Below are 26011 nucleotides of genomic sequence, written 5' to 3'. Positions count from 1 at the left end.
GATTTAACCTGCTTTTCTCATGTGTACGATGCATAATTCAGGAGCTAAATGCTGCAACTGTGTAAGAATAACAACACAAGTCGAGCCGTAAAGATGCTCACACACTCTTCACGCGAGAGCTGGGATTCAGTATTCATCAGCACATTTATTTCTTTTCCCTCGTCCCACAGCCGTCTTCGGACTGAATTACCGCGACCTTGTGAAATCCTAAATGGAAACACCGCTCCGGCTCATCTGGGCGCCGCAGGTCAGCGCCGGGCTAATGGAGGAGCGGCCCTCGGGGGGGAACGGTGCCGTCTGCACACCGACGGCAAGAAAATGACAAATAAACCGAGGAGACGCGTTCAACTGAGCAGCCACAAACACGGGTGAAATGAACGTGGGCGAGAGGATGGCGCTGGACTCAGGCCAGAGTCCCAGCATTAGTCTTGGGTTGGAATGTTTAGTTTTTATTTATTCTTGAATGGATCAAGACAATCGGCGAAGTTGGAGAAAAATCAATGTGAACAAATCTATAAAAAAGGCTGCGAAAGGTGATGATTTCTAACAAGAAGTTATCTGGGCCTTATCTCAATGTTCCTTCTTATCTTTGCTAGTTGTTTAATTTTTTTATTTAATTTTCTATTTTAGCCATTTTAGCTGATTTAACAGTTTTCTTTAACACTTGATTCACCCTCGAAGCCATAACATCTTCATGAAATGGTGATTTACAGAAGGAAAAGGTGCTTTCTTTTCTATCAAGGTCATTCTTCTTTCTTATAAACGACAAAGGACTTGATTAGTCATGAATGTGAGGCCTTGAGAAATTAATAACTGCTGTATTCTGTTGGTCATCCACTCCCCATATTACAGCCTCTCATTATTCCCCTTTAAAATAAGCAGCGTCAGTCACACACACATCCATTTTTTTTCCTCTTTTATTCAGTGATAAATAATTTCCTATGATCATAGGCTTTATGTGTAGACATCCGATCAAGGCAAGAGACAAATTAGAGGGCACACACGTTGCCACCATTAGAAAATAATAGCAGAAAAACAAAAAAACAAACAAACAATGAGGTAAGAAGTTCTCTTTTTTTTATACATTTGTGGTGCTTCTATGTCTGTTACCTATACCGTTGAATGCACAGTGCTTCCTAATACAGAAAATCCTGCCTTTTGTGTGTCTGTACATTATTAAACAAAAAAACAGGTCATGGCACAATACTGAACCAACCGGGGGGCGGGGGGGGGGGCTGCAGCAGGACACGTCACCGGGCCGAGAACGAGAAGAGCCGAGCAGAAAACAGAAGTACGAAACGCTGAGACACGGCGGCCGTGAGCCCCACACACACACACACACACACACACAACTTCATAGATGAGTGTGCAAAACGAGGAGCACATAATCCAGAATGGTGTGTTCAGGTCAGGTCGGATGTAGAGGTGTGAGTCAGGCAGAGCCGAACACACACACACAGACATAATAAACAACGCCCCCCCATCATGTTAATGACTGTAAAGGTCCACAGGCGATAAAAACTATCTGGCTCCTCACTAACTAGTTTAGAGGCTTCCAATTAGAAATCTCGGAGGTCCAGAAATGCAGCCAGCAGCTGCTGTTATAGCTTAGCTCTAAATCTAACTGCATCACGTCTCCGCTGAACTGAAAATTGTTTCAACGCTGCAATCAATTGATGACGGTTTTACCGCACACCTATTTCTTGGAAAGGTGAAAAAAAAAATCCCGATGGGAAAGGGCGTCCGCTCGGCCGCCACGCTTCTCCCGCACGATTCGCCCCGGCGAATCTCTGCAAACCTTGAAAGGCTCATTATGCAGAGATCAGGGCTCGCAGGGCGCCGCTGCACCGCCTCCAGGAACGCTTGTTCTTCACACTGGAGTCAACACTGGATGCATTCAGGGCTGTTTTTGTATTTTTTGCTGCATAACAAATTCTGGAGCTCTTCACGCTGTCGTTACACGACGGATCAGTAGAATCACATCACAACAGTCTGATTCTTTCGCTCAGACGTCTACAATTATCCTGCCTTTTGACCTCTGTTTTTATCGATATCTTAAATGTAAAAACCATGACAGAGTTGGTTGATCCTTAAGATAAATACCTTCATTGGCCTTTCTGCAGAGGGGAGAGTTAAGAAAAATGTACTTAAAACAGAAAACTTGATGCTTGACCAAGAGGTAAAAGTCAAAATGAGGTGTGTGAATATTTTAAAGCCCTGTATTTAATGTCCGAACAAAGCTATTGAGCCATGATCACTAAGAATGTCTGTAATACTGTTGAGCCTCGGCTTTTTAGCTCTGTAAAAATATTTAAATAGGCATCGGAAACTGGAAGCTCCAAAAGAAAATCCAACACTGTGCATCACTAATAAATATGTAACTTTACTCAAAACTTTCAAAACCTCAGGAATTCTGGTAAAAGAGCAGAAGACAGATTCATGTTGATGTGTTGAAATAGTACAGATTAATATAATCATTTGTTGCAGCAGATGTATGTACACTTCAGTGTGTGTGTGTGTGTGTGTGTGTGTGTGTTACATTCACAGCCCTTGCGAGCAGCACACAGAGGCACAGCCACATATTCATGGACCTGACCTGCAGTCCCAGTGCCTTCAAATCAAGATCAAAAGATAAGGAAGAAGAAGAAGAAGAAGAAATAAAAACACTCCTGGCTCGTTTAATTCCTGTCTAGCATTAAAGGAGAATACCACCATTTTTCAGCTTGTTTGTTTTTTTTACACTGTGAAATGTAAAACTGTTAATGTAAAACATATGTGACCACCTTAACCTGCTGAAAGTGATTTACGTCCTTGAAATGACTTCGAACTGGTTCCTCTGTGTGTGGCTGTGCTAAATGGATGTTGGAGTTTTACTACAAACGCAGGAAGTGTGCGCAAGTCCAGGTGGCTATTCTCTAACGTCACTAACGTCACAGTCTGTTAGTTAATGGTAAAGGATGTGAAACACCTGCTGTCCACACGCACGACTGTTCCTCTGCTGTGTGTGTGAATAATGTAACGCAAAGGGTTTGAACTGAGTGGCATTCTCCTTTATGGTGCGTGACGTCCTGCTCCGCTGCTGGGGGTGGTCCGACAGCCCCACCCTGACCCCCACCCCCCTGCAGCTACCTGCTCCGGAGCCGGTCGAAGACGAAGAGGAAGAGGAAGCACACCTGTATCCTTCTCCGATCCACAGCATCCCCATGTGTGGGCCCAGACAGCTGCCATCACAGCTGCTCTCTCTCTCACACACATACACACACACACACACAGACACACACACACACCACACACACACCTGGGGCCATGTGACGTGACTGGCGGGAATCAATCCTGCTCTAAAGTCAAGCTGGCAAAAAAACAAAAAAAACAAACAAAAAAGAAGCACAAATCCCCCAAATTTCCCTTTAAGGGTAACAACACTCAAACTACTTCATTGGGAAGTTGATGGAGAAAAGAACACAAACCGCACAACAGAAAGGCTGGAACTGAAAATAGCCCAGAGAAGCCAAAAATAGCGACAGGAGCGGCGGTGACGAAGCAGATGTGTGCCGAGCGCGGCGCGGTGTGGCGCGGCGGGGCGGACGGCTGGGAATCGAGTCGAGGGGCGGCTGCAGTGGTCCTCCAGAAATGCGCGCCGGCGCTGCGGCCGCGGTTGCCATGACAGCAGCACACTGAGCACCCTTTCCAACGGAACAACAACAGAGGGAGACGGCCATGTTTTAAATGAACAGTGGCAGGGCGCCGCGGCGGCCCGGGCCGCCCTCCGTCACACTCCTCCTCCCCTCTGCGCCCACGCTGCCCCTCGAAGTGTTTTGCTCGTTTGTTCTTTTCGTCTTTTAGTAGTTTTAGGTACTCCGCGCTGCTGCTGCTGCTGCTGCTGCTGCTGCTGCTGCTGCTGCGGTCCTTTGACGCAGAAGCAGAGGCTTCCCCGTTTCGGGCTCCGGGCCAGAGTTTGTCGTTTTCCATTTTCAGTCATTGTGTGTTCTTTTTGTTTGTTCTTTTGTAAAATCCCACAAGACTCTCAGAGCCTCCCGAGTCGGTCCGGAGGCGAGCGCCGCGGAGCCCTCAGCCCGGGAGGCAGACCTTCCCTGCGAACAGCAGTCCCACTATGGTGAAGAAGATGGAGAGGACGAAGAGCACGTACGAGGAGCCCACCACCGTGTTGTTGGGCAGTTTGTACGGCTGGCCCCCCACCTCGTTGATATAGAAGCCTATTGGGAAGATGAGCGCCGCCATGCAGAACAGGATCACTGAGGGGGGAGAAACAAGGAAATGTTAGTTTACCCCTCGGTTGCCTACACACCTCCATCACACGTGTAAAAAAAAAAAAAAAAAAGGTGGAGTTATGAAAAACAGAAGAAAGAGTCAGAAGTCTTTGTTCAGATTCAGAAAATTAAACACAACGGCGTCAGTTTGAGCAGGAGGTACAGATAGAGCTCGGGTTCATTAGCGAGATACAATGGTGTCTTTGAAACGGCTCTGAAGGAACAATTGCGGCAAACAGACGGCTGGTGTTCGACGCCACGCCGCCAGATGAAATGTGGAGGCAATAAATGGCATTTATGTAACTTCCCCCGTTTCAATGTTTGTCAGAGATTACGTATTCTTTCAGAAAATTAGCGGCTAAGTAGAAGGTCTGACTGTCTCTGTCGAATCGAAATCCAAACGTGCACATTCTGTTCAAATAACAATGAATTCCTCACTTTTTCTTTTTTTTTTTTGATAGTCAAGTCAAATCCTGAAGCATATTTTCATTAGTCAGTCTATTTTTTTTTCTTCTTATTTTACAGTCATTGCACATTCTGAAATAATGATGGACGCCTTTGGAAAGTTGCTAAGTTTCTGGGTGACTGACACTCCCTGCTGCTGCTGCTGATAAATGAGCAGCTCGTAGCAAATGACGCTAAAACGTGCGCCGGGCCCCCGGCAGAGGATCTGGGTTTGTCATTCAGCACCAGGAAGCGCGCGCAATTAGTCGGCGAAACAATTAAGCACCCGCCCCTTCGCTAGTCGGCAACATAAATATTCATCTGTTAAACCATTTAGTTATTTAATTCCAGAATAAAGCGGCTTAGCCGTCAGGCGGCAGCCAGCCACTAATATGGGCTCCGGGAGACACTGAGCTGCCGAGCTGAAAAGGAGGATCGGCGGCGTCTTCATCACGGAAATGGAAACGGGGGGAAGATTTCAGCTGTGTGGTGGGGGGAAAACACTGGCATCCACAACCACGTTCAACTCAAGCACTGACCTAAACTAACCAGTCGACAAAGGTTAGCAACACGGTTGCGACTGGCTCACGATGCTCTCTAAACGAGGCGTCTGCAGCTTCAGGTTTGATCCTGTAATACATCAAACTGAACGACTGAAACTCTATAGTGTGCTATTTCTGGCGCGATCAGACCGTTTCCAGCACAGCGCCCTGGTGAATTACATCTTCATCACACAAATTTAAAGCACAGCTGGATAAAAATAAGGGCGAGTAAACCATAAATGTGATACACACACACACACATACACACTCTCTCCCCCTCTGTAGATGTTTGTTGACCGTAAGTGTGCACCTCAGCAGCTAAAACCTTATAAAATATTGACTGACGTTTCCCCTGCACGCTGTGGCAGATTCAGTCCTGGTTATTATGAATGTGCTACAACACCTGCATTTATAATTAATTAGTTTGATGTTCTCACTGAAATCCGCAGCTACGCTCGCCACGCAGCTACTTCTGTATTTACAGATTTAAAAGGCAATATTTCAAACGTGCACTACTCTGCCACAGGTTTGTTTGCTTTCCGTTTTCCCACATATTGCCTGCAGACTTCATCTCAGCTTTGAAGTCAATGTAAAGTTTGTGTGAATTATTTGTGGGCGAAATTTAATCACCATTATAGGTTCTATCCTTGAGCTTAAAATTAATTTAATGCATTTCTCACCTTAAAAAAACAACAACAACAAAAAAAATTGCAGCATAACGTTGAGTGCGCTCTCCACTTCACATCCCTAACGAGCTCTTCGAGCCACCTCGGGCTGATTAACGCACGACGTTTCTCTCAAAGGTTAAGAGAGCAAATCAGCCTTCACATTTCAGGCTTTGTAAACAGGCACAGCGCCGTTTCGAGGAAAAACCGTTTCAGACGCGAGAAGGAAAAAGGAAGCAGTGGATGACGATGCCACCAGCACGCAGGTGTTGTTGTGGTGTATAGAAAGCTGTCACTCGAGGTTACATGAGAGGCACGACTCAACCGTTATGTCACCACACACACACACACACACACACACACACACATATAATGTCTCACTCACACATTCGGTCTGCCGTGTCCAAGAGAAGAAGGATTTTTTTCGGTGACTGAAACTGAATCTGGACCAACAACAGGAATCAGGCACAAATCAAGCATTTAAAAAAAAAACCCACTAAACCACTGAGGTGCAGAAACCTACATTTGAAGCTCGCTGGTGACTGAACTGTCAGTGGGTGTCAATGGGTTAGTGATCGTTTGTCTCTCCGCAGGGTGCATCCTGCCTTCGATCGGATTCAGTCCTGCTCGACCACATGTTGAATTAAGTGATACAGGAAACAGACCAACGTTACAAAACACGTTTCAGTGACTCTCCGGAAGCTGGAAGCCGCAGATGACCGTCTTATTGTCTTCTGAAGTGACCAGAATGTGACGGACAGTACTCAGTAATTAAAAGAGGTCCTTCTTGAAGCTCCGGCACGATGAAAAACAGTAAAATAAAAAAAACTCCCGTAGAGCCAGATGTGATTGCGTTTTCATTCCACACATTCTTTCTTGTTAAACCTCCCACCTAAATCCCCCACAATGCAATTTGGCCGTCAAAGGTTCAGGTCAAGATTCATATGTGCTTTTCCACCAGCACCTACTGCGCTAATTGTTTCAACATTTTTCAAATGTCAGACGTATTCACACAAAACCCACTTATTACTGTGCGTCTTTCAGATCGCTGCTCGACACACTGCTACTGTTTGAGCCATCTCCTGTGATCTGACACTGGCTCCGCGAGGCTCTCATGGATTTCACGTAATGTGTTCGCTCTCTGTGTAGTTCCTGCTGACTTCATGCGTGAAGCCGGCGGATCGGCGGGTTCTTAAATCGGCAACAGGCCCAGCGGGATCAATTAGCTGGACGTGTCAGCCGCATGCTGGGAGTCGCTCCATACGTAACGTCCCCCCTCCACAGCGGAGCGTGAGCCGCGATGATCTGGCGTGTTAGCGGACCGCAGCACAGGTCTGTGATGAAGTCGTCATCTGTCCGGTCAGGAGGCGGCGGCTGCGACTGAACAATAAGAGCTGGTGGATGACGTTAATTTCTTCTGTTTTCCTTTGAAGACGCGCTAAGTGCAGCTCGAGGTCCAGCAGGGTCCATTTATGTAACACGCAGTGACTTCAGAATAAAAATGCGTAAATTAAAAAAAGGCAGCTGATGTATTAAAAGAAAGTGTCATCAGTGGCTTTTGGGAGCAATATTTTTTTTACACTTACAGTCTTGTACAAACTTATCTTGTATTTTTGTTATTTGAAAGAAAACATTTGTCCATAAGAACCTTCAAAACGTGGCGTGCAGTCGAGAGCCAAAGGCTTTTACGCTAATCTGGCCTTCAATGTATGAGTGCTGCAGCACTTAAAGACAACAGCGGCATTTGTCCTTGACATACGGAAGCTTCTCATGGTTCTTTGTCAATTTCATTATCAGAGACATACCACAGAGCCTCATCTAAAACCAGACACACTGGCAGCATTAGAGTGTTTGTCATTGGGAGCATCATGGAGTCTGCAGTAATCCCTTTTCTAAATTCGTACTTGAAGCCCTATTTTAGCCAGTCTCATCACGTCTCATGTACAATCATGATGGCTAAAAAGATGCACATCAGATGCAAAAAAAAAAAAAAAAAAAAAAGATCTTTTTTTCCATGGGCAATGCTGCACGTGCAATAGAAAAGCACTTCCTTCCTCGAGACATAAACTTGCTAAATAATTGACTTGTTAAGCATAATTCACGGCGTGCATGCATAATTAGGAAATAGCTAGGTTGGCCTATATTATGCATGTTGTGATCCACATTTTGTTCCAAACCCTCAGATACGACAGTATTTTCACAGCCGAAAGCGCGTGTTTCTTTGAGGCTGTCCGTATTACAGCATAAAATCTATTCAATTAGCTGTGTGAACACAACAGTGTTTGCAGAGTTTCACCTGTCGGACAGTAAGCAAAGGCCCACAAATCCTCCTGATCTTGCTGTGTCATGCTCGTCTCTAATCCCACCTCCTTTATTTGATGCTGTTGGACTTTTTAAAAAAACGTGTTCATCTGCTGCGCTGCCTGTCTTCACACTGAAAAGGCAAAACCTGTGTGGATTATTTCCTTACGTCCTCAGTCTATGTGTGACATCAGGATTTAAATATCATTAGAATTCAGCGCCTCATTCATTACATGACACACACCACATCATAATTAAGCACATGTCATCTAAAAATCATTACTGCCTTGCTCATCTGTCTGCAGTATTACCCACAGTATCTAAAAAAAAAACACACACACAGAATAGCTGAGATCAGTGGTGCAGCTGCTTGATTTACTTCAAACCAGGGGTATCGTTGCACCGGTTGTTCCTGTCAGGTTGCTCAGAAAGAGCTGTATAGAAGGAGACACGCAGCACGTTGAGAAAGCCTCCCTGAACGAGCGCCGCGCTGACTCGCCTCCAGTCTGTCAGCCAGCACAAATGAGCGCTGTCCGCTCAGCCCGCATCCCAGGGCAGACACAAGTTAATATTTATGTCTGTCATCTTGGCTGCTCATTACTCTGGCCATGTGTTCGTCCTGGAGTACGGCGGCGGCGACGACTGTAAAAAAAAAAAAAAAAAAAAGATGTGGTGAAAGGTAAGCTAAAAGGAAGCCAGAAGTACAAGGCTCAGCATTACACCTGTGAGCTTCGCCGCCGACTTAATTGAAGTGCACTTCACAGTCCAGCGGTTCCTTTAAGTGCCTAAACTGATGACATACGGAGCTTCGCTCACCTGCTGCGGCTGAAACCGCTGCTGAAGCTGCAGCCACTCAGACTGATCAGAAAATGGTGACTGCCACGGGGATCTGCAGTTACCTTTATACTTATATGACAGAATCGAAACATGCAAGTCGAGTTGACAGAGAGTCACTGCAGCAAACAGTGCCGAGACGGTTTAACAAGGCAGCCGGAGGAAGATGGATCTTTTTTATAATGCTGTATTGAAACCAGCCAATTCAACCTGCCCCATTCCCAACAAGACCGTCTAATAAAGCTGTTTAATCCGTAGCGGAACTGATAACAAGAACCGAGGAAGAAATGCAATCCTCTGTAACATGGGGTCGATAAAACTGACAAAATTATGAGGCTCTTCCACCAGAAAGCAGAATATTTCAGTGTGCCAGTCGCCACATTTTAAGACTTTGTTAGAAAAAAAACAAACAGATCGGAGACAAAAACCAACACCTGTCAACAAGTCAAAATTTTCAAGAAAAAAATTCTGATTTTTTTTTCTTGAAAATTTTGACTTGTTGGCAGGTGTTGGCTTTTCTTGGAGGAGTGTGATGTGAACAGTTAGCACATTTATTTGTTTTGGGGGATTTATTAAGCCAAAAGAAAACTGCCTTCTTCAAATTTCCAGACATCGTCAAGGTCAATAAAGCCGTTCTGTGAAACGGCATGGTGATGATGAAATGAGAATTAGCAGCTACACCCGCCTCTGCAGTGATCTCTTTACACAAAATACCTTGTAGATTCTTCTGAAAACTACTTTACAAAAAGGTATGATGTTGTGTTTTTATACTAATGATAAATAATAATTTGAATAGTCAATACGAAGAAAATTTGATTACTGTTATAAATTATTTCATTATAAATCAGATATTCAGTCCTCTGAGTGGGTGTCTCCCCCTGCAGTGACTCCAGTGGCCACCAGGGGGCCTGAAAACCAAATCATGAGGTCCCTGGGTTTTTTTGTTAATCATTTAAGAGCTAATCCTACATCAAACAATACATTTGATAAGATAAATTTCAGAAGAAGGAACTGCCACATTCTGTCATTCCTTCCTAGTTTTTTTGGTTATTTTAAACATGACTGACTCTGGAATAACAGCAACCAAGAATTCAACTAATCAGTCATCCAGAACACGTCAGCTGTACCAGTAACTCCCACAAAATACAAGGAGATGATGGATTGAACAGAAATATGTAAATATTCAGATGTGTCTGCAAATCAAGCTCATTTTAGCATTAAAATTATGCTTTAATCGTCTAAAAAAACAATGCACAGGATGTTGTGTTTCCTTGCATACTTGAGAGAATATGACGACGTTTTTAAAGGATTTTAATAGCAGAATCAATAGTCCTTTACTTTGTGATGGGAAAAAAGGCTTTCTGTTCAGAAGGGTTGTTTTAAAATATAACGTACTACGCAGCTGCTCAAGCTGAACTTAATACTCAAGAAAGGAAAGGGCATTTGGGTAAATTATATTAAAATCACCATTTTGTAATTTCATTACTTACCACAGCGTGTATCAGTACAGTTCATGCGTTGTTGCTTGTATTTATGATGACTCCACCCCTGCAGATGACCTGCTGGTGTGTGGGTGTACACAGACACACAGAGGCCAGCCTATGCCGGCCATACAAAGCTGTCCATTCAAGCACTTGAAGGCCTGCAGCCAGTTACACTACAGACGGCCCACCTCACCTGTTCACCCCGAGTGAACCCCCACCCAAACCCCCGTCTCCTTTCTGAACTGCGCTGTGTTCCCTCCCTCCTCTTTCCATTTGAGTCTTTATGTTGGCACGTGTCTCTCACTTTCTGACGGCACCAGCTGTTGACCTCTGCAAACGCAATTATTCACTCAGTTCACCTTATTTACTCCCGTCTGGTCTCACACAAACACACACCACTGATTGGTGGAAAGGTGATGGCCTTTCATATCTAACATTCAGCAACATAAAACTTTCCTTTTGGGAACCATTTCCTGACTTGGGCCAGGCCTGGGAAATTTCTTCCTGCAGGGCGACAAGAACAACTAGAACTGCTGTGGAGGGAAGATCCATCAGCTGATCTCAATTCTGCTGATATTATCATATCTCTTTACAAAAAGAGCGGTATGGTGGTAAGTCCTTATGTCTATTGAGGAAGGGAAAACTCTTCTTTGAAAATGTAAAACATTTTTGTGCTCTAAAAGCAAAGGGTTGGTAGCAAATGGATTTATTTGTTATTTTTTGCTGGCCAGAGACATCCAGACCCTGTGTTATCCATGACTCTTCTGGAGCAGCTGTTCATAAACCTTTTCTCCTGAAGTCCCTGCATTTTGATTGTAAGTAAAACTACGAACCTCCCTTTTGACCTCTGATTTCCAAAAATATAACAGAGAGCCCTGGTGCAGGCACAAACAACCACCGTCACAACATACAAAGGAAGTAGCTTTCAAAATAAACAGCGTCCCGGGTCTGCTCTCGATTCTAGGAAATGTCTCATGACAGTTTTCAATCAGAAATCTAATTTTACCTTTAGAATTAGATGAGGATCGGCCTGTGACGTCTACGAATGGGGATACTAAATTAAAAAAACGTTCCTCTCTTTGACAACACAACATATTTCAGCCAAAATAAAGTCCTGAAATACATCAGATCTTTTCACCCCTCAAAGCCTGATTTTCTCATTTATTTCCTCGGCGATAATCATCAGCCTCCGAGCATTCAATGTAGTAAAAGAGAGAATTAATAATATACCTTTTGTCTAATATGACCGGCAGAAGCTTAACAACGGGACAGGGGTGACAACTGCTCACAGTTGCCATGGGAACCCGCTTTCTTTCTTTCCAGTGTGATCGTTAACCACCGACTCCACTGGGTTCAATTTAGCTTGTGACACAAATTGGCGCTGGCCGGACAGGCCGTTTGTGGTGGGTGTGCGGCTCTCTGAAAAGCGGTGATTCATCAAGTATTTGCAAGTGATTAGTATTGCTAAAAAAAAAAAAAAAAACTGCAAACGCTTCATTCAGCAAGGCGGGCAAAATTAGAAAGAGCCCAGGTAATTTGCGCACATCCACAGGTTAGTTGTTGTCATTTAAAAAAAAAAAGATAGATGTGGCTTTTCACGTAATAAAACATCACCTGGACAAGTGTGCGTGGGGCCGTCTCTTGCCTCCAACAACTGACCAATCAAGCGCCACCCTCCCACGCAGCCTTACGAAACCAGTCCAGTCACAGAGCACGAGATGGACGCCGAGTTATCATCGAGTGTTGGAAATGCATCTATACAGAAATCCTATCTGAGAGGGAGAGGAAAAAAAAAAAAAAAAAGAGCTGCGGTGTTCAAGGCAAACGGGGAGATAAAGCACTAGAGAAACGCTGTGGCACATAAGCCACCCACTCGGGGAGCAGACAAGCTGCATTACTCAATAAATCAGCTTAAGGGAGCGAGAGGAGTTGTCAAGTATGAACAAAAAAAAAAAAAGAAAAAAAAGAAGAAGAATGTGCGAACACAACCAAAACACACACAAAGGAACTGGCGTCTTTCTCAGAAACAAACACACTGATGTCCCGCAGCTGCTTCTGATGTTCCACAAGACGGCTACAAATGCAAATGAGGCGAGGAGCAGGGCTGGACTGAAAGCGTCACCTCTTTTCATATTAAAGCTTCCTTCCTGTCACAGACGAGGCATAAATATATGATGTGGCAAAGGTGATTTTCAAGAGGTTACACCGCGACAGATGCAAGGAGACAAGACAAGACTGAGAGAAACCTCGGAGGGAATATGCACCGACAGAAAGTGTAGTGAGCTAAGCGGTTTCATTCAGCGCGGGAGTTGTTGTCGTGTTCGCTTACTGCCGGTGAAGGCGATCCAGCGGGCGTATTTGGTGGCTTCCCGGCGCCAGTGCGAGGCCACCAGCAGTCCGCAGGTGACTGTGAGGGAGATGATGCCCATGATGATGAAGAAGAGCGTTGTGACCCACTCCGGCGGCAGCCGCGGCGGGATGCAGGTCCGGTCCCGCCCGTGGATGGTCTGACACTGTCGGACCAGACCGACCGTAAGGGCACCTGCACACACACAAGAAACGCCGATTACTTATTTGAGAAGTGCTGAAATGCACTAAATACAGGTATTGCCAGGGTTTCTATGACCTGAGCATATTCAAAGCACATTTTTATAACAGTTATTCCACAGCAGCCTAAGAGATTGTGGGATGATGCTACAAAATTAGGCTTTAGATCCAAATGGAATCTAATGACTCCTCTTGAATCTCTAAGATAAACTCTGAATGTTTTCTGTGCGGAAAACTCGCGTGAAAAAAATGGATTATGCAGATATTGAAGTACCAGTGAAAATGCTTCTCATTTTGGGTAATTACGAGACATGACACAGTTTCTGTCTGAATCACCTGCTCAGCGACGGAGTGCCTGCTCTGGGGCAATAATAACAAGCCACTGCACAAAGCTCCAAAACCAGTGATTGAGACTCTTTAAAGGCAGCACATCGAAAACACCTGACACACGGCTACTCAGTGAAATTCATTCTAAATTGGAGTAAAACTGAAGAAAATAAAGATTATTAGGTCAAATACAATGTCACAAGTTACACTGAGGGTATTTAAACAGGGATATTTCACTGGGTGCTGCTTTTTGGACTCAAAGGATGGAAAACAAGTCAGACATCGCCTCACCTTAAACCAAAACACAGGTAAACCATGTCTTACTTCATCTGCTCCTAAAAATTGCATATCTAGTGATCGTGTTTGAACATTTGTTAATATCATCATGCAGGATTACAAAAGGCCGAGACTTGAAAATGTTTTAGTTAGTTAGACACTCTAGAGTTGGTTTTTATGTGCAGCAATGCTCATCTTCACATTCTCTAGGATATCTGGTCATTTCTTGAGATAAAACTGTGTTGGACTCTTGACCTGGCCGCCATATTCATGAGCACGAACCCCGTCGAGCATCTGTGGAATGCTTGATTGTCAATAAATTCACCAGCTGTGAGCAATTTACCTGGAGGAGCAGGACATTTCTCAGAAATAAACAATTCTGTCACACCCATGGAGTAATGTATTTCCAGAAGTGAACAATGAACCTGTGAGGCAGCGAAGTGTGCTGAGGGATCAGCTACTGTATCCGAATGACACTAATGTCATCATTATCTAAGCAAAACAATAGAAATGCATTATATAACATCGTTTTATATATACAAAAAATAAGTCCTTGAGTATAGATGTTCCTCTAAAATGCTGTGGCTATTTTGGCTATCTACTCCACAATGCATTTCTGCAGCAGAGAGGAAACACTTTCATGTGAGGCAGCAACAAAAATCCACCTACATGTGTTCTCAACACAGAGGCCAGTGACTGAGTGCCAGATCTGAAACCCAGAATTCACAGACTCAGCATCGCTGACAGTGATGCCTGAACAGGAACACAGTGAGAAACCAGAAGTGAGACCCAGAAAGACAGAGTTCGGGCCTCTTCTCAAAAGTAAGCAGCGAAGTGGGGACAAACTAGTTTCAGTAACAACGGCTGGGTCTGCAGAGGGAAGCAGTGAGTGAAGCAATAGTGGGAGGAAAGATAAAGAAGATAACCTGCTTTAAAATGTCACCGCTTGAGTGATGGCAGTGAGCTGAAGGTTTACTGTTTCTTGCTGGTGGGCCAAATTATGCCAATAGCTATTTGTTTTTTGTGCTTCCACCCTCAGAAGAGGCTGAAGACGAAATCAATCTTGCCAATTACTGAATGTATCCCACGCAGGTGTGACACATACCAGAGACGAGCAGTTTGTAGGAAGCCGCCGAGGCGCTGGACAAATCTGCAGCTGCTTCGTCTCTGAGTATAATGTACATCCCAGTCTTCCACGCTCAGCTAAACCCACCACATCTAATAAACTGCCCTCTCCGTCTTCTGAGTGATGTGTCTGAGATCCTGGAGAGAGCGAGAGCACATCTGCTATTGAAAACATGACGGGCCTTAATGTTCCACTGTGCCCATTCATCTTTGATCAGACAGGGAGACAAATGGATTCGGGAGTGAATCTCTAGCAGAGTGTGAAGGCCGGTACTCAGAGCGGGAGCGTGCTCCAGTGGCACAGCCGCTACGGGGACGAGCCATTCAATTAGAGCACTTCCTCAAGGGGACTTTCTACCTGAGTAAGCAGAACAGCGTCACATTCCTCTGGCAGTGAAAGGGAGGCAATCAGTGAGAGGCTGCGAGGGGTAGGAAGTGCCTGTTTGAAGATCAAGAGGAGGAGGAGGGAGTTCACCGGTACGTGTGCATGATGTGAAGTGACTTTTAAGAAGACAGAGAAGCTGTCAAAACTCAGGCATTGATACATTCACTGATAAAACTACAATAACCATGGGTTTCCACCGGTTTCCTCCTTATACTCCAAAAAGCACACATCGTAGCAAACCCTCGGCCCGAGTGCCGCGCTGTGTGGCTGCCTAGCGATGGATCAAATCGGGAAAGGAATTTCCTCAATGCTGTATGACTAAAAAAATAAAAACTTTCACATCTCAGCCAACTCTGGTAGAGGTGATCTCAGATCTGAGCACAAACAGGACAGGAGGGTAAATTTCACACTAGAATATCTGTTATATCTTAAAATCTTTTTTTTTCCCCAGAGCGCTGTGCAGTGTCTGAGCTCTTTTCCTCATGTCACCATGACGCGTGAAGCCGAAACATCACTCAAACCAGAGAACAGCTTAGATTGTTTGACACAACGATTTCGTCGAATGATGTCGAATCACTATTACCAGTTGACTGAAGTAGAAAACTATTAAGTCCCAGAAGATATGGACTGAGACTCATGACACTCAGGAGGCTGCCATTGTTGTTATTGTCCCTCTGCTTGCTCATACGTAGAAGAACTATTTACTCCAGCTGTGGTTCGCATCCGCAGTAGCAGAGTTACAAAAAAAAAAAAAAACCTGTCTTCTCTTGAGTGTGTTTCCCAAAAGTTGTGTTTTCAGTTATTCCAAGCACTGCTGTCACATAAATGACACATCCAAACAACGCAAGTTTTCTGTTTTCACTTGAAAACTTTGTTTTAACGGGATCGAAATAGAAGTGTGGTCAACCCCTTGTGAACAGACTTGGAAGTCATTGTAAAGAATTTGTCTTGTGAACTATAAACAGTAACAAGTAAGTCGTGGTTTGCATGCAGAATGAGCAATTCAAGAATAAATCCTGTTGGGAAAAGGCATCCCCCAGGCCCGTTTTTTTTGTTTTTAGCCTCCTTGGGAGGCCAGCCAAACACCATCAAACCCACTGCTGAAGTATCCGACGACAATGTGAATTAAACACAAATGTCTCCTAGAGAAGCGGCAAGCAGAGAACCAAGCAAGTCTGTGTTGGCGACACGATAAAAGTTCAACAGTGGCTCGGCAGGTGGGCAGACAAAAACATGAGGCAAGTACGTCAGCCTGATTTTCAAAAGGTCAAGTGTTTCTTGGGCCGTCTGGCACCCAGTTCTAACAACATGCCTGTTATCGCCTTTTGTGTGCAATGAATATTTGAGGCTGAAGGCTTGAATCCAAACAGAGCAGAAGCCCCCGTTAGAGAGCAGCCTTCCTGTTGGTCCTGCGGGTGTGGTGGGTTTGTGCAGGCTGTCCAGAGGAAATCCTGTCCCCTTTATAACACCCAAAGAAAGCACTGCTTTTACAGTAACAGCCAAACACACACTCAGCCCTTCTGAGCCCACAAACAATACTGGTAGCTGAAAAGAAATGCCTTGGGGAGTCTGCATGGGGAGTCTGTGCATGTTGTTATATATGGAAACGTTGAACTCAGGGTTTCATGCTTTGGCTGTTACGTGCATGAAAAGCTACCATTTGAGATCATCTATTGAAAAGAAAAAAATACAGTAAGTGCAGCATAAATGCCATGAAGCACATGGGAAAAACAACCAGGATGTTGTTACCTTATCGTTCCCCTTATTGCTATGGCAATCTGGTTCTCACTGAGCAGAACACTTATGCAATAGCAGTGAAAAGAGAAAAAAATCTGGAGGTCATGGCTCGTGACAAAACTGGCTCTTTCAACAGCCTGCTTCAAAATTGAGCCTAATATCACCGTGCAACTCCGAGCAAATTACAGAATACAGAAAGAATGAGGTGGAGAAATCCAAGCTGGTGCTGAGAACACGAGAACATTAGACAAAAGTTTGAGAGCTGCAGTTACACCGGTTTACGACCACTTCCCCTGGATCCTCTGGTCTCCTGCTGTTTCACAAGCTCTCGGTGGAATTCCTGTGTTACAGCAGGCAGGCACGCTAGGCTACAGGGACACAGGTAAACAACACATTGTGGAGGCTCGCTCATGATGGAGGTAAATTTTATTCTGGTCTTATTCTGGTATTGTGTTGATTGTACAGTTTTACTAAGCAGAAATAGAAAGAGTATGACGAGACACCGAACTGCAGCAGCTTTTCATCTCTCAGATTTCATTTAGGTGTGTCTCGAATCCGTCAAAAACACATCATAAAGGGGGGGCTGCAGTGTCTCTACTCTCCACAAAGGAAAACTGCACAGCCACATTGACGCAAATGTCCTAGCGGAGGTCACAGTGACTTCGGCTGCCACACTGCACAGGTCCAAAGATCTGAGCTTCCCCTGTGTGCACAGTCGGGGTGAGGAAGTACCACACTGTGTGTGAAAAGTGAATGGAGAAGTGGCAAGCACAGCGGCGGCCGTACTAAAAGCACAAAGCCGGTTCTCAATAACTTTTGTGTCACTGGGGACTATGGAGGACTGCTAGGTGTGTCACACAGGACTCTACAGAAGCCTTTTTTCCCTGCAGGACGCCAATAACCAACCGGAGGGAAAGGCAAACTGTGAATGCACCACATACAGTATCCATTTTTGTTGGCTTTGTGGAGGCGTGTGCTGGAGGGAGTGCTTTCCTGTTGGCTGCATTAAATGTTTTGTTGCACCCTGCTTGTTTTCAATTTTATTCGAGACTGAATTTGATAGTTGCTATTTGAACGTGTTCCTACTTTCTTTCTATAAACTGCTGACTTGAGGTCAATATGGTTTTTGTTTCAGTAGAAACTAAGGTGCACTATGAAAGCAACAAAAGGATTAAACTAATTCTGTTGATCATTTATTACTGACTAAAAACGCTTACATAGTTTTCAGAACAATCAATATTATAGATGCAATAACAAAATGTCAAAAACATGGGAGTGGATTACTAGCTGTTGAGTAAAGCTAAAAGACTCAGAAAGCTACAAATCAGTTGGTGCTAATAAAAAGGAGAGATGCTGAAAACAAAAGACTTTGTCTGCTGGTTCAAATCACAGAACATTTCTGGTGGCTGATCACATCTGTGGGGTCGGTAAAACAGGCGAACTGAAAGCTACGCAAAACCAAACCAACCCAACCTGCATCCAAACAGAGAACAATGTTTTTTTGTTGTGTGTGTGTGTGTGTCTATGTGTGCATAACCATTGCCTTTGGCAAACTAGAAACAAGAACAATTATAACAATATAGTTAGTTTGCAGAAAATCGCCCACATGGGTCCCCCTGTCTTCCATTTATGAAAAATAATGGGGCGATTCTCCATTTGGAGTCCGCGCTCACTTTAACGCCTGCTACGCCCCGTTACCCAGCAGTCAGCCCTGCACTCCCGATGATCAGAAATACTCCTCTCACCATGTCTCGGTCCAAATGAGAGGAAATGAGCGCCGTGTCTGCACATCCTCGGCGTGATGATGGCGTCATTAGTGGAGCACAGGGGGTGCTGATGTTTGTAAGCTCTGAAGGGATGAGTCAAACAGGCCTCTGAGCTGTGGTGGGCGGCAAGTAGGCAAAGCTAAGGCGGCCAACAGCTGCTTCTGCTGCTGGAGGCTTTTACAGTGCTCACTTACTTTGCTGGGGCACCGGAGCGCAGCTGTCTAGAGCCTAAACTCGCATACAGAACGGGAAGGATGGGATCCAAACACCAACATCTGAAAACAAGCCTTACCCACCTGTGAGCCAAAGCAGTGCCCTGATCTAAAATAAAACCAAGCTGCACACATATCTGCAGTTAAAATTCACCTGTGAATTCTTGCAGGATGGACAATGAAACCCAGACCAATTCTAGAGAAAATCAAAACGTAGCAAACGCTGCTGTTGAGAAATAGAACAACAGCTTGACTTCACATGTGTCAGATATTGCTTGCATGAGCATCTCTTCAAATGTCAGAGTACAATTGGCTGCAGTTACATTGACCCCGAGTGATCCCATTAAATGCATCATGTAAACACTTCAGTCTCACCAGATCGGCTTGAACTGATTGAAATTATGATCAGATTGGAGAAAGTGGTCTGTTTGTGATCCGATCGGAGTGTAAACAACACATTAGGCTGCTTTCCCCTGTGGAGGCTTTGTGCACGTATCTGTTACATAACATCACCAAGCGAAGCTTCACACAGTGTTGAAGGAAAAAAGAAGGTGGCAAAGCAGAGCTGATCGGGATAGGATTGACAGGATTAATTGACGGTTTCACCATTTCAACAGAAATCCATGAAAAAAACAGAAATTAAAGTGTTTTAGTTAAAAAAGTTAATTTTCAATACTAGTGAGAACAATGTGATTAAGCACATCAATCACATCATATTCTTGGCGCACATACACCTGCACAGTGATCTGGTCATTTTACCCTGTTTACATGGACACTGAATAATCTTAAATACACAATCCAGGAGGATAAGACACAAAACGCTGCTGCAGACACTGGGTATCACAGTGTTTTCTTCTATCAACATTTATAAGCCAAAAAATTTTTCTTCCTAAAGCTGTTGAACATTGTCATGCCTCTTACTTCTGTGCCTGTGATTTCTGTCCTTGCCCATCAGAGCCACAGTTCTGGCTCAAACCTGCTGGCTGTGCAGCCTTGGGTGATAATGGCCGGGCCCAGTCTCAGTCACTCTGTATCAGTGTCACTGTGTGCCCTTGTGCTTTGAAAAGGGATAGCTAAAATAAGAGAATCTAATAGTCTTCCATCCCATCTATTTTAGGTCATGTCAGATTCAGACTATGACTAGAGTAACACTTCCTGAGCACCGCTCATTATGCTCTGCCATTTCAACAAAGCCTTTTCAGGAGTTATGCAGTTGTTTGCGATTGTGTGTGCGCGCTGAAATACAAGCGTTAAAGAGCCAGATTTACTTGCAGAGTGCACTGAAACCAAGCATTCTGAAGCTTTTCTGCTGAGGTTTTAGAGCATTATCAAAACTCTCAGCAGCATATTGGAGCTCATGAGGACCAAGTGGAAAATAAATTTGTCTTGTTTATTATTACACAAGTGATACTGAATAGCAGTCACTTTGGGGCAATAAACATCTTCCGCTCTAAGAAAGAGCGTCTGTAGCGGAGAGATTATTTACAATCACTGACGGTAAGATGATACAATCAAGAAGATGAAAATGCTAAATGCATTTCGTCAGGTCTTTAGAAGCTGCTTACTTGTAAAGAGGCTCGACTATCATCTGCAGTCTTTTATTTCACTTCCATTCAGCAGCTCACAGAGTGCGATAAAACACTCTCAAAGTAATCAAAGGATAGTGCTGTGTTAGAAAGGGAAGTGTCGGCACGCTCCAATGACAAGAGCACTTGTCCCAAATAGAGTTTGTGAAATAGCTACCTTTACATTTTGATAGCTGAATTATCAAGGAAAAAAAAAAAATCTCCACCAGCTTTTGAAACAGCAGCTTATAAAAGCCCGTCTGAATCTGGAGATGATTTAGTGTGTAAACAAAATATTTCAAAGGTTATTGAGGCTGGAGAGAAAGACATCCACTGTGGTGACGGCCGATCGCTGGCAGAGCAGCTGAGAGTCACAGCTTCTGTCTGACGCCACTACAGCAATGGCTCTGACTTCAAGCTCAGCACGGGAAATCGGTTTCATCTCTTATTCCTCGAGCATTTCACACCGGAGAGACGGCAGTGTGACTGAATCACAATGTGTGGCGTGGGGCATCAGTGGTGCCAGTTCTCCTACCTGCCGTCATTATGTGTTTGAAATCTAGCTACAATCGGCGACATTTTCAAGACATCGCTTGGTTTTAGAAGCTAACGGTTGATTGTTTTTTTTCCCCTTCCTTTCCTTCTTTTCTTACCAAGTGACAAATAAACAGGCATCAAAATAAAAGATGGTAAACTAAAAAGGTAAAAGTCCCAAATGCCTTCAGCAAAACTTGGCTTTTTTGCCTATGCAAAGTCAATATCTAAATGCTCGCAGTACAAAAGTGTCCTGCTGAGGTTCAACAACAGCACAGAGGCCTTGGATGAAATAACAACAAAATCGGGGTTGAAAGGTCGAGTGATTACAAATACTTATTGTGGACAGTGATCAGGGGAGTTAATTTCATAGCAAGTCTGCAGAAACTGACAGACATTATTACAGAACAAACAATAACAGAAAGTGTGGCTTGAATGACGTTTAGCTTAATGTTTAAAGTTGTTAATAGGGATGTCCCCATCAAGTTTTTTTGCCCCCGAGTCATTTCATTTTGAACCAATACCGATACCGAGTCCCAATCCGATCAGACATGCTCGTGCTACTAGCTTCACACTGCTTCCATGTTGACTGCCACTGTAACCAATAGCGTCACAGTAAGGAAGTGATGTCATGACGCATGTATTTCCCCTTCTCTGTGGAGGAGAGACGACCCACTCTGAGCCACCGCGGAACTCCAGATCTGATTAAAAAACTCATGAAAACAACTCTCCATATATCCGAGTCTGGATCGGGAGGTAACGTCAGATTCCGATCGAGTCCGCAAACACGAGATCGGGCCAGATTTCCGATCACGTGATCGGATCGGGACATCCCTAGTTATTAATATTTAAATCAGCAATGTGACACGCAAGTATTGAAATGATCAGAAGACAGAGCGATGAAGCTGCCACAAGGAAGAGGGAAACTACTGAATAAACACCCTAATATAGATCATTAGGAGGCATGATTTAACACTACAGAGTCAACGACGAGACAAGGTCAGCAGCTGATACTGAAAACAGTCAGCTTTAAACCCATGTAAGTAGCACTGCTTACTTCAGGGAAATCAGCATGTCTGTTTTTTTGAAATTTTAGAAGACATGCTTTAGTAACTCTTCGAAAGACTTTCAAAACGCACTCAGAATAATACAATCAAAGGTCACAACACAGACGAAAGTTACCCCTTACTCAGCATTTGTGAAGAACTGCATAAACAGACAGGCCTACTTGGAGTAAACAGATATAACCCCACCGATTAGAAGAAAGAGTAAACACTGTTACAGCAGTGCTTCATTTACATTGTAAACAACAAGCACAACTTGACTGCATGGTTTACACGTACAACTAGTGGAACCAGCATTACATCACATTTCAAGCACTTGAAATTGAAAGTGCACATCATGTTGACTTTCTAGTTTCTTTACAGCATCAAAGGGACAACACCGAGAATTGGTTTGAAAATAAAGAAGTATCTGTGAATGTTTTACACTGACCGTGTTCATTCATTTATCTGCAAGTCAAAATTTGCAGGAGACCAAACTGTCCCTCCTGACCAAAGACAGCCTGTATTTTAAACTGACATCAGCTTCCTACCTATTCCAAAAATGCACAGTTCTAAAAAGAAATGCTGGAGAAAGAGGGTGGAAAGGAAGTCACATGTTCCTGGACAATCACCTACCCACACGTCAAACCATCAAACACACAGATGGCAATCATCAAAGCGAAAAGGTCAAACCTGGATCGGAAAGCGAGAAGAGTGACAGTGAGGTGGAAGACTGTCACTGCACAGCATCCGCTTTAATAACGACACACACATACATCAGAACGCTGCAGTCTAAATATAGCAAAGGTTAAACTCTCAGTACACGCAGGTACAGGAGCGAGGATCTCGCCGCGGTTGTCTCATAACTGCTCTGCAGTGTTCTAAGTTTAGATGAGCCTAACTGGAGATGAGACCCATGGAGCAACGTGAACAAATGGAAAGCATTGTTGACAATGTCCTCATTTCATCTGCATCCTCTTATTACTTTTTGTTCAGATGATTTCCCCCCCTCCTCATTGAGCTAACACGGTCTGGATGTGTCCTGGTGGATGATGAACCCTCCCTGACCCACTTACTAAGCTGTCATTCCTGCAGAGGGAACAAAGACTAGCAGCTGTCTGTCAACAGCCTGACGCAAATAAAACAGAGGACCCCAGAGCACATGCTACTGTGGAGTGACACCAGGGAGGTCTTAAATAAACACCTGCTTTGATTTGTTTTGGGCTTGCTGATTAGTCTGATCACACTGAGGTGACTTCAAATGTCAAGTTACTAGACGATGCTGCAACAGAAGCCCTCATCAATTTGACTTCAGGAGAAAAAAAACATTGCAATTAAGGGCAGTTTTCACTAACAGCCATCAACAGATTTCTATTAAGTCATTATTTACTAATCTAAGAACTGCCAAAAAAACAAATCTGATTTTCTCACATTGCATGGTTTTGTATAATCAATGACATTTTTTTTTAAAGGGAAACTACTGAAAACTCTCACATATGTGTTTGTTGATAGACAAATCCTCTGGAAATCCCAGGAAATATAACAGACTGGGTCCCTTTTCCTAATGATTAGGAAGTTTTAATGGAAAGACTGAAAATTATTGAAAACATACACACTTACAAACCCTTTCAAGTTGATGAATAGAGCTTAAAATTGTTTGACAGTTTTTTGTTTTGCTTTTTTTTACCAGCGGTGCAATTAGCATAATCAACATAATAACACACAAACAACACTGCAGTGGAAGACAAAAGATGCTGCTGCAGATGAAAGCCTGCACTCAGAGGGCATTTCTTTGTTGAGAAAATTATCTGATGGGAAGTGGAGAGAGAAAGAGAAGAAGAAGAAGAAGAAAAGACAGCCATGAAGCACAGAAGACTTCTGTTCGGTTTACCTGCTGATTCACCAGTGTTGATCCAGTCTGGGTTGGCGATGCTGGCTATTGCAAAGATATCTGCTGCCAGAAACAGGCACCCTGAAATGATCGTCAGTTTATCCATATCGCCAGCCGATGAAGCGCTGAATGATGTGGGAGGAGGGAGGGAGGGAGGGAGGATGGATGGATGGATGGGTGGAGGAGGACGAGGAGGAGGAGGGGGGAAGAAGCGGCGGTCGCAGTCCAAATGTGACCCCGGGCTGGGAGAGACTCTGGGTGGGCTGTTATCAGTCTAACCTCGCCCCCTTCAGCAGCAGCAGCCCGCCGCTGTGGTTCTGCTGGGCATTCTGCAGCAACGTTAGCTCCTTCGCGTCGAGCCTCCAAGCTACAAAGGGCTCAAGTACGGCGCACAAAAGCATCACATCTCAAACGCCCGCTGTGAGTCCAGTCACATCAAACAAAAGCCGAGTCGGCGCGGAGGCCCCCGGGCGGCGTGTGTTGTCTTTCCGATCGGTTGAACGGCGGCAGCGGCAGCAGCGGCAGCCGCCGCAGCAGCATCGGGTACAGCTGCGGCTAGCAGACGGCTAGCTTAGCTACTTCCCAGATTCGGGCTCGGTGCGCCGAGCTGCGGCCCAGAGGCTGCTCGACGGCCGACACCGCGACTGCGCTACCATGGTACACCACACACCGGGGCTGGAAGGCGGGTCCCGCTCGCTTCGTGATGTCCCGCGTTCGACAGAGGCGTTTACCCGTCGGGAAAACGAGAAGCCATCACCCTCTGCCGCTGCTGCGAACCCGTTCTCCGTCTCCGCTGGAATAATAGCATCTGGTACTTCCAGTCCGTTAGCCAGCCAGCCTCCTCTCCTCCGGCTCCCGGACCCCGGACCCGGACCCCGGTGGGACTGTGGCGCGGCTGGAAGCGCGGCTCACTGCAGCCTCGACGGCGGCGTGCTGGGTCCCGGTGCGGACGGTAAAAACGGTCACGGTATTGTTATGCTTTCCACCCGTATGCCCACCGCTAGCTCTGCCTCCCCTCCTGCCAAATGACATCAGGCGGACCGGACACCCCCACGCAGCGTCACACACACACAAACACACACACGCACACACACACGGCTCTGTCTTCACGGACAGGAGGGGAGACTTTCGCTCTCTTCTCGCGATACTCTGAAAATCGGGGGTCCTGTTGTCCTGAGTCGAACTGGGGGTCCCTGATGGGAGCCACGGACCAGGACCAGGACCGGGCCCCGGAGAGCCGGGGGCCTCTGCGGTTATCTCAGCAGATACAGAAAAAAAAATTAGAAAGAAATATATTCAAATGTGCAGAACAGCCGTGAAAAGACGAAAAACAACAGTGAGACACAAAAGAGGCTGAAAAATAATTCCTCTAGAAACAATTACAATGAATTCAGACGTTAAAACGGGGACATACAAAAGCTTTAATGCCATTTAAAGCTTTAATGTCGTATTTAAATTAAAGAAAGAGGAAGAAAATGGAATGAAAATGTCCATAGAATATAAAAAAATATATTAAAATTACAAAATCACATGTGACATGGAGTGGCCAAAGCTATATGCTAACTTTAAGAAAAAGATGCCAAAGGTATCAATATGATGTATATGAATGGGCAACTGACATACAAAACTGGATAGATGAGACCAAAAGCATGTGAAATTAATAAGCACATGGCAAATTTAAAAGCACTCACCACAAAACCAATTAACCTAAAATACCTAAAGTACCTAAAATACCCTGAAATTGAAGCAAAAATGCATAGAATATTTAAAAAAAAAATGAACTGCGTGACAACACAAAACAACAGAGGTGTAAAACAAACAAAAAAGACAATGTTAAAAAACAAACAAACAACAACAAAAAAAAACGAAAGAGGACCGCCTGGGTCTTGAGGGCCTCTCTGGCCTGATTCTGGTCTTCTCAGAGGTCATATTTGCATGATCACACAGATCTTTAACCACTCTGCACTCTTCATATTCTGCATGTGGACTCAGTCACTGTGTTGTCTTGTGGGTTATTAGACGAATGGCTGACTGTATTAGATCTCTCCTGCTGCTCTGGTTTCTA

General features: G+C 44.6%; 1 protein-coding gene across 2 annotated transcripts; it reads right to left on the bottom strand.

Moving 5' to 3' along the window:
• Positions 1–901: 901 nt before the first annotated feature.
• Positions 902–25021, bottom strand: LOC115387423 (uncharacterized protein C16orf52 homolog B). 2 transcript variants are annotated; one of them, XM_030090132.1, is made up of 4 exons: positions 24130–25021; positions 23947–24088; positions 12868–13080; positions 902–4253 (listed from the first exon to the last, which is right to left on the bottom strand). In XM_030090132.1, exons 2-4 carry the CDS (start codon positions 24050–24052, stop codon positions 4069–4071), a joined length of 504 nt encoding a protein of 167 aa, XP_029945992.1. In that variant the 5' UTR covers positions 24053–24088; positions 24130–25021; the 3' UTR covers positions 902–4068. The 2 variants fall into 2 exon arrangements, with proteins under 2 accessions (XP_029945992.1, XP_029945991.1); XM_030090131.1 differs by having other exon boundaries at positions 23947–25020.
• Between the last annotated feature and the right edge of the window lie 990 nt (positions 25022–26011).

The sequence above is a fragment of the Salarias fasciatus genome, chromosome 4, assembly GCF_902148845.1.
Source record: "Salarias fasciatus chromosome 4, fSalaFa1.1, whole genome shotgun sequence".
In the NCBI taxonomy this organism is placed as follows: domain Eukaryota; kingdom Metazoa; phylum Chordata; class Actinopteri; order Blenniiformes; family Blenniidae; genus Salarias; species Salarias fasciatus.
The sequence above is the reverse complement of the archived record's forward strand: the minus strand, read 5'-3'. Positions and strand labels throughout refer to the sequence as shown.

Coding starts and splice junctions, on each gene's coding strand:
- LOC115387423 (XM_030090132.1), bottom strand. CDS start 24,052: ATGGATAAACTGACGATCATTTCAGGGTGCCTGTTTCTGGCAGCAGAT. Junction 13,081..23,946: donor CAACACTGGTGAATCAGCAG/GTAAACCGAACA, acceptor GTGTGTGTGCAG/GTGCCCTTACGGTCGGTCTG. Junction 4,254..12,867: donor CTGGATCGCCTTCACCGGCA/GTAAGCGAACAC, acceptor CTCCCCCCTCAG/TGATCCTGTTCTGCATGGCG.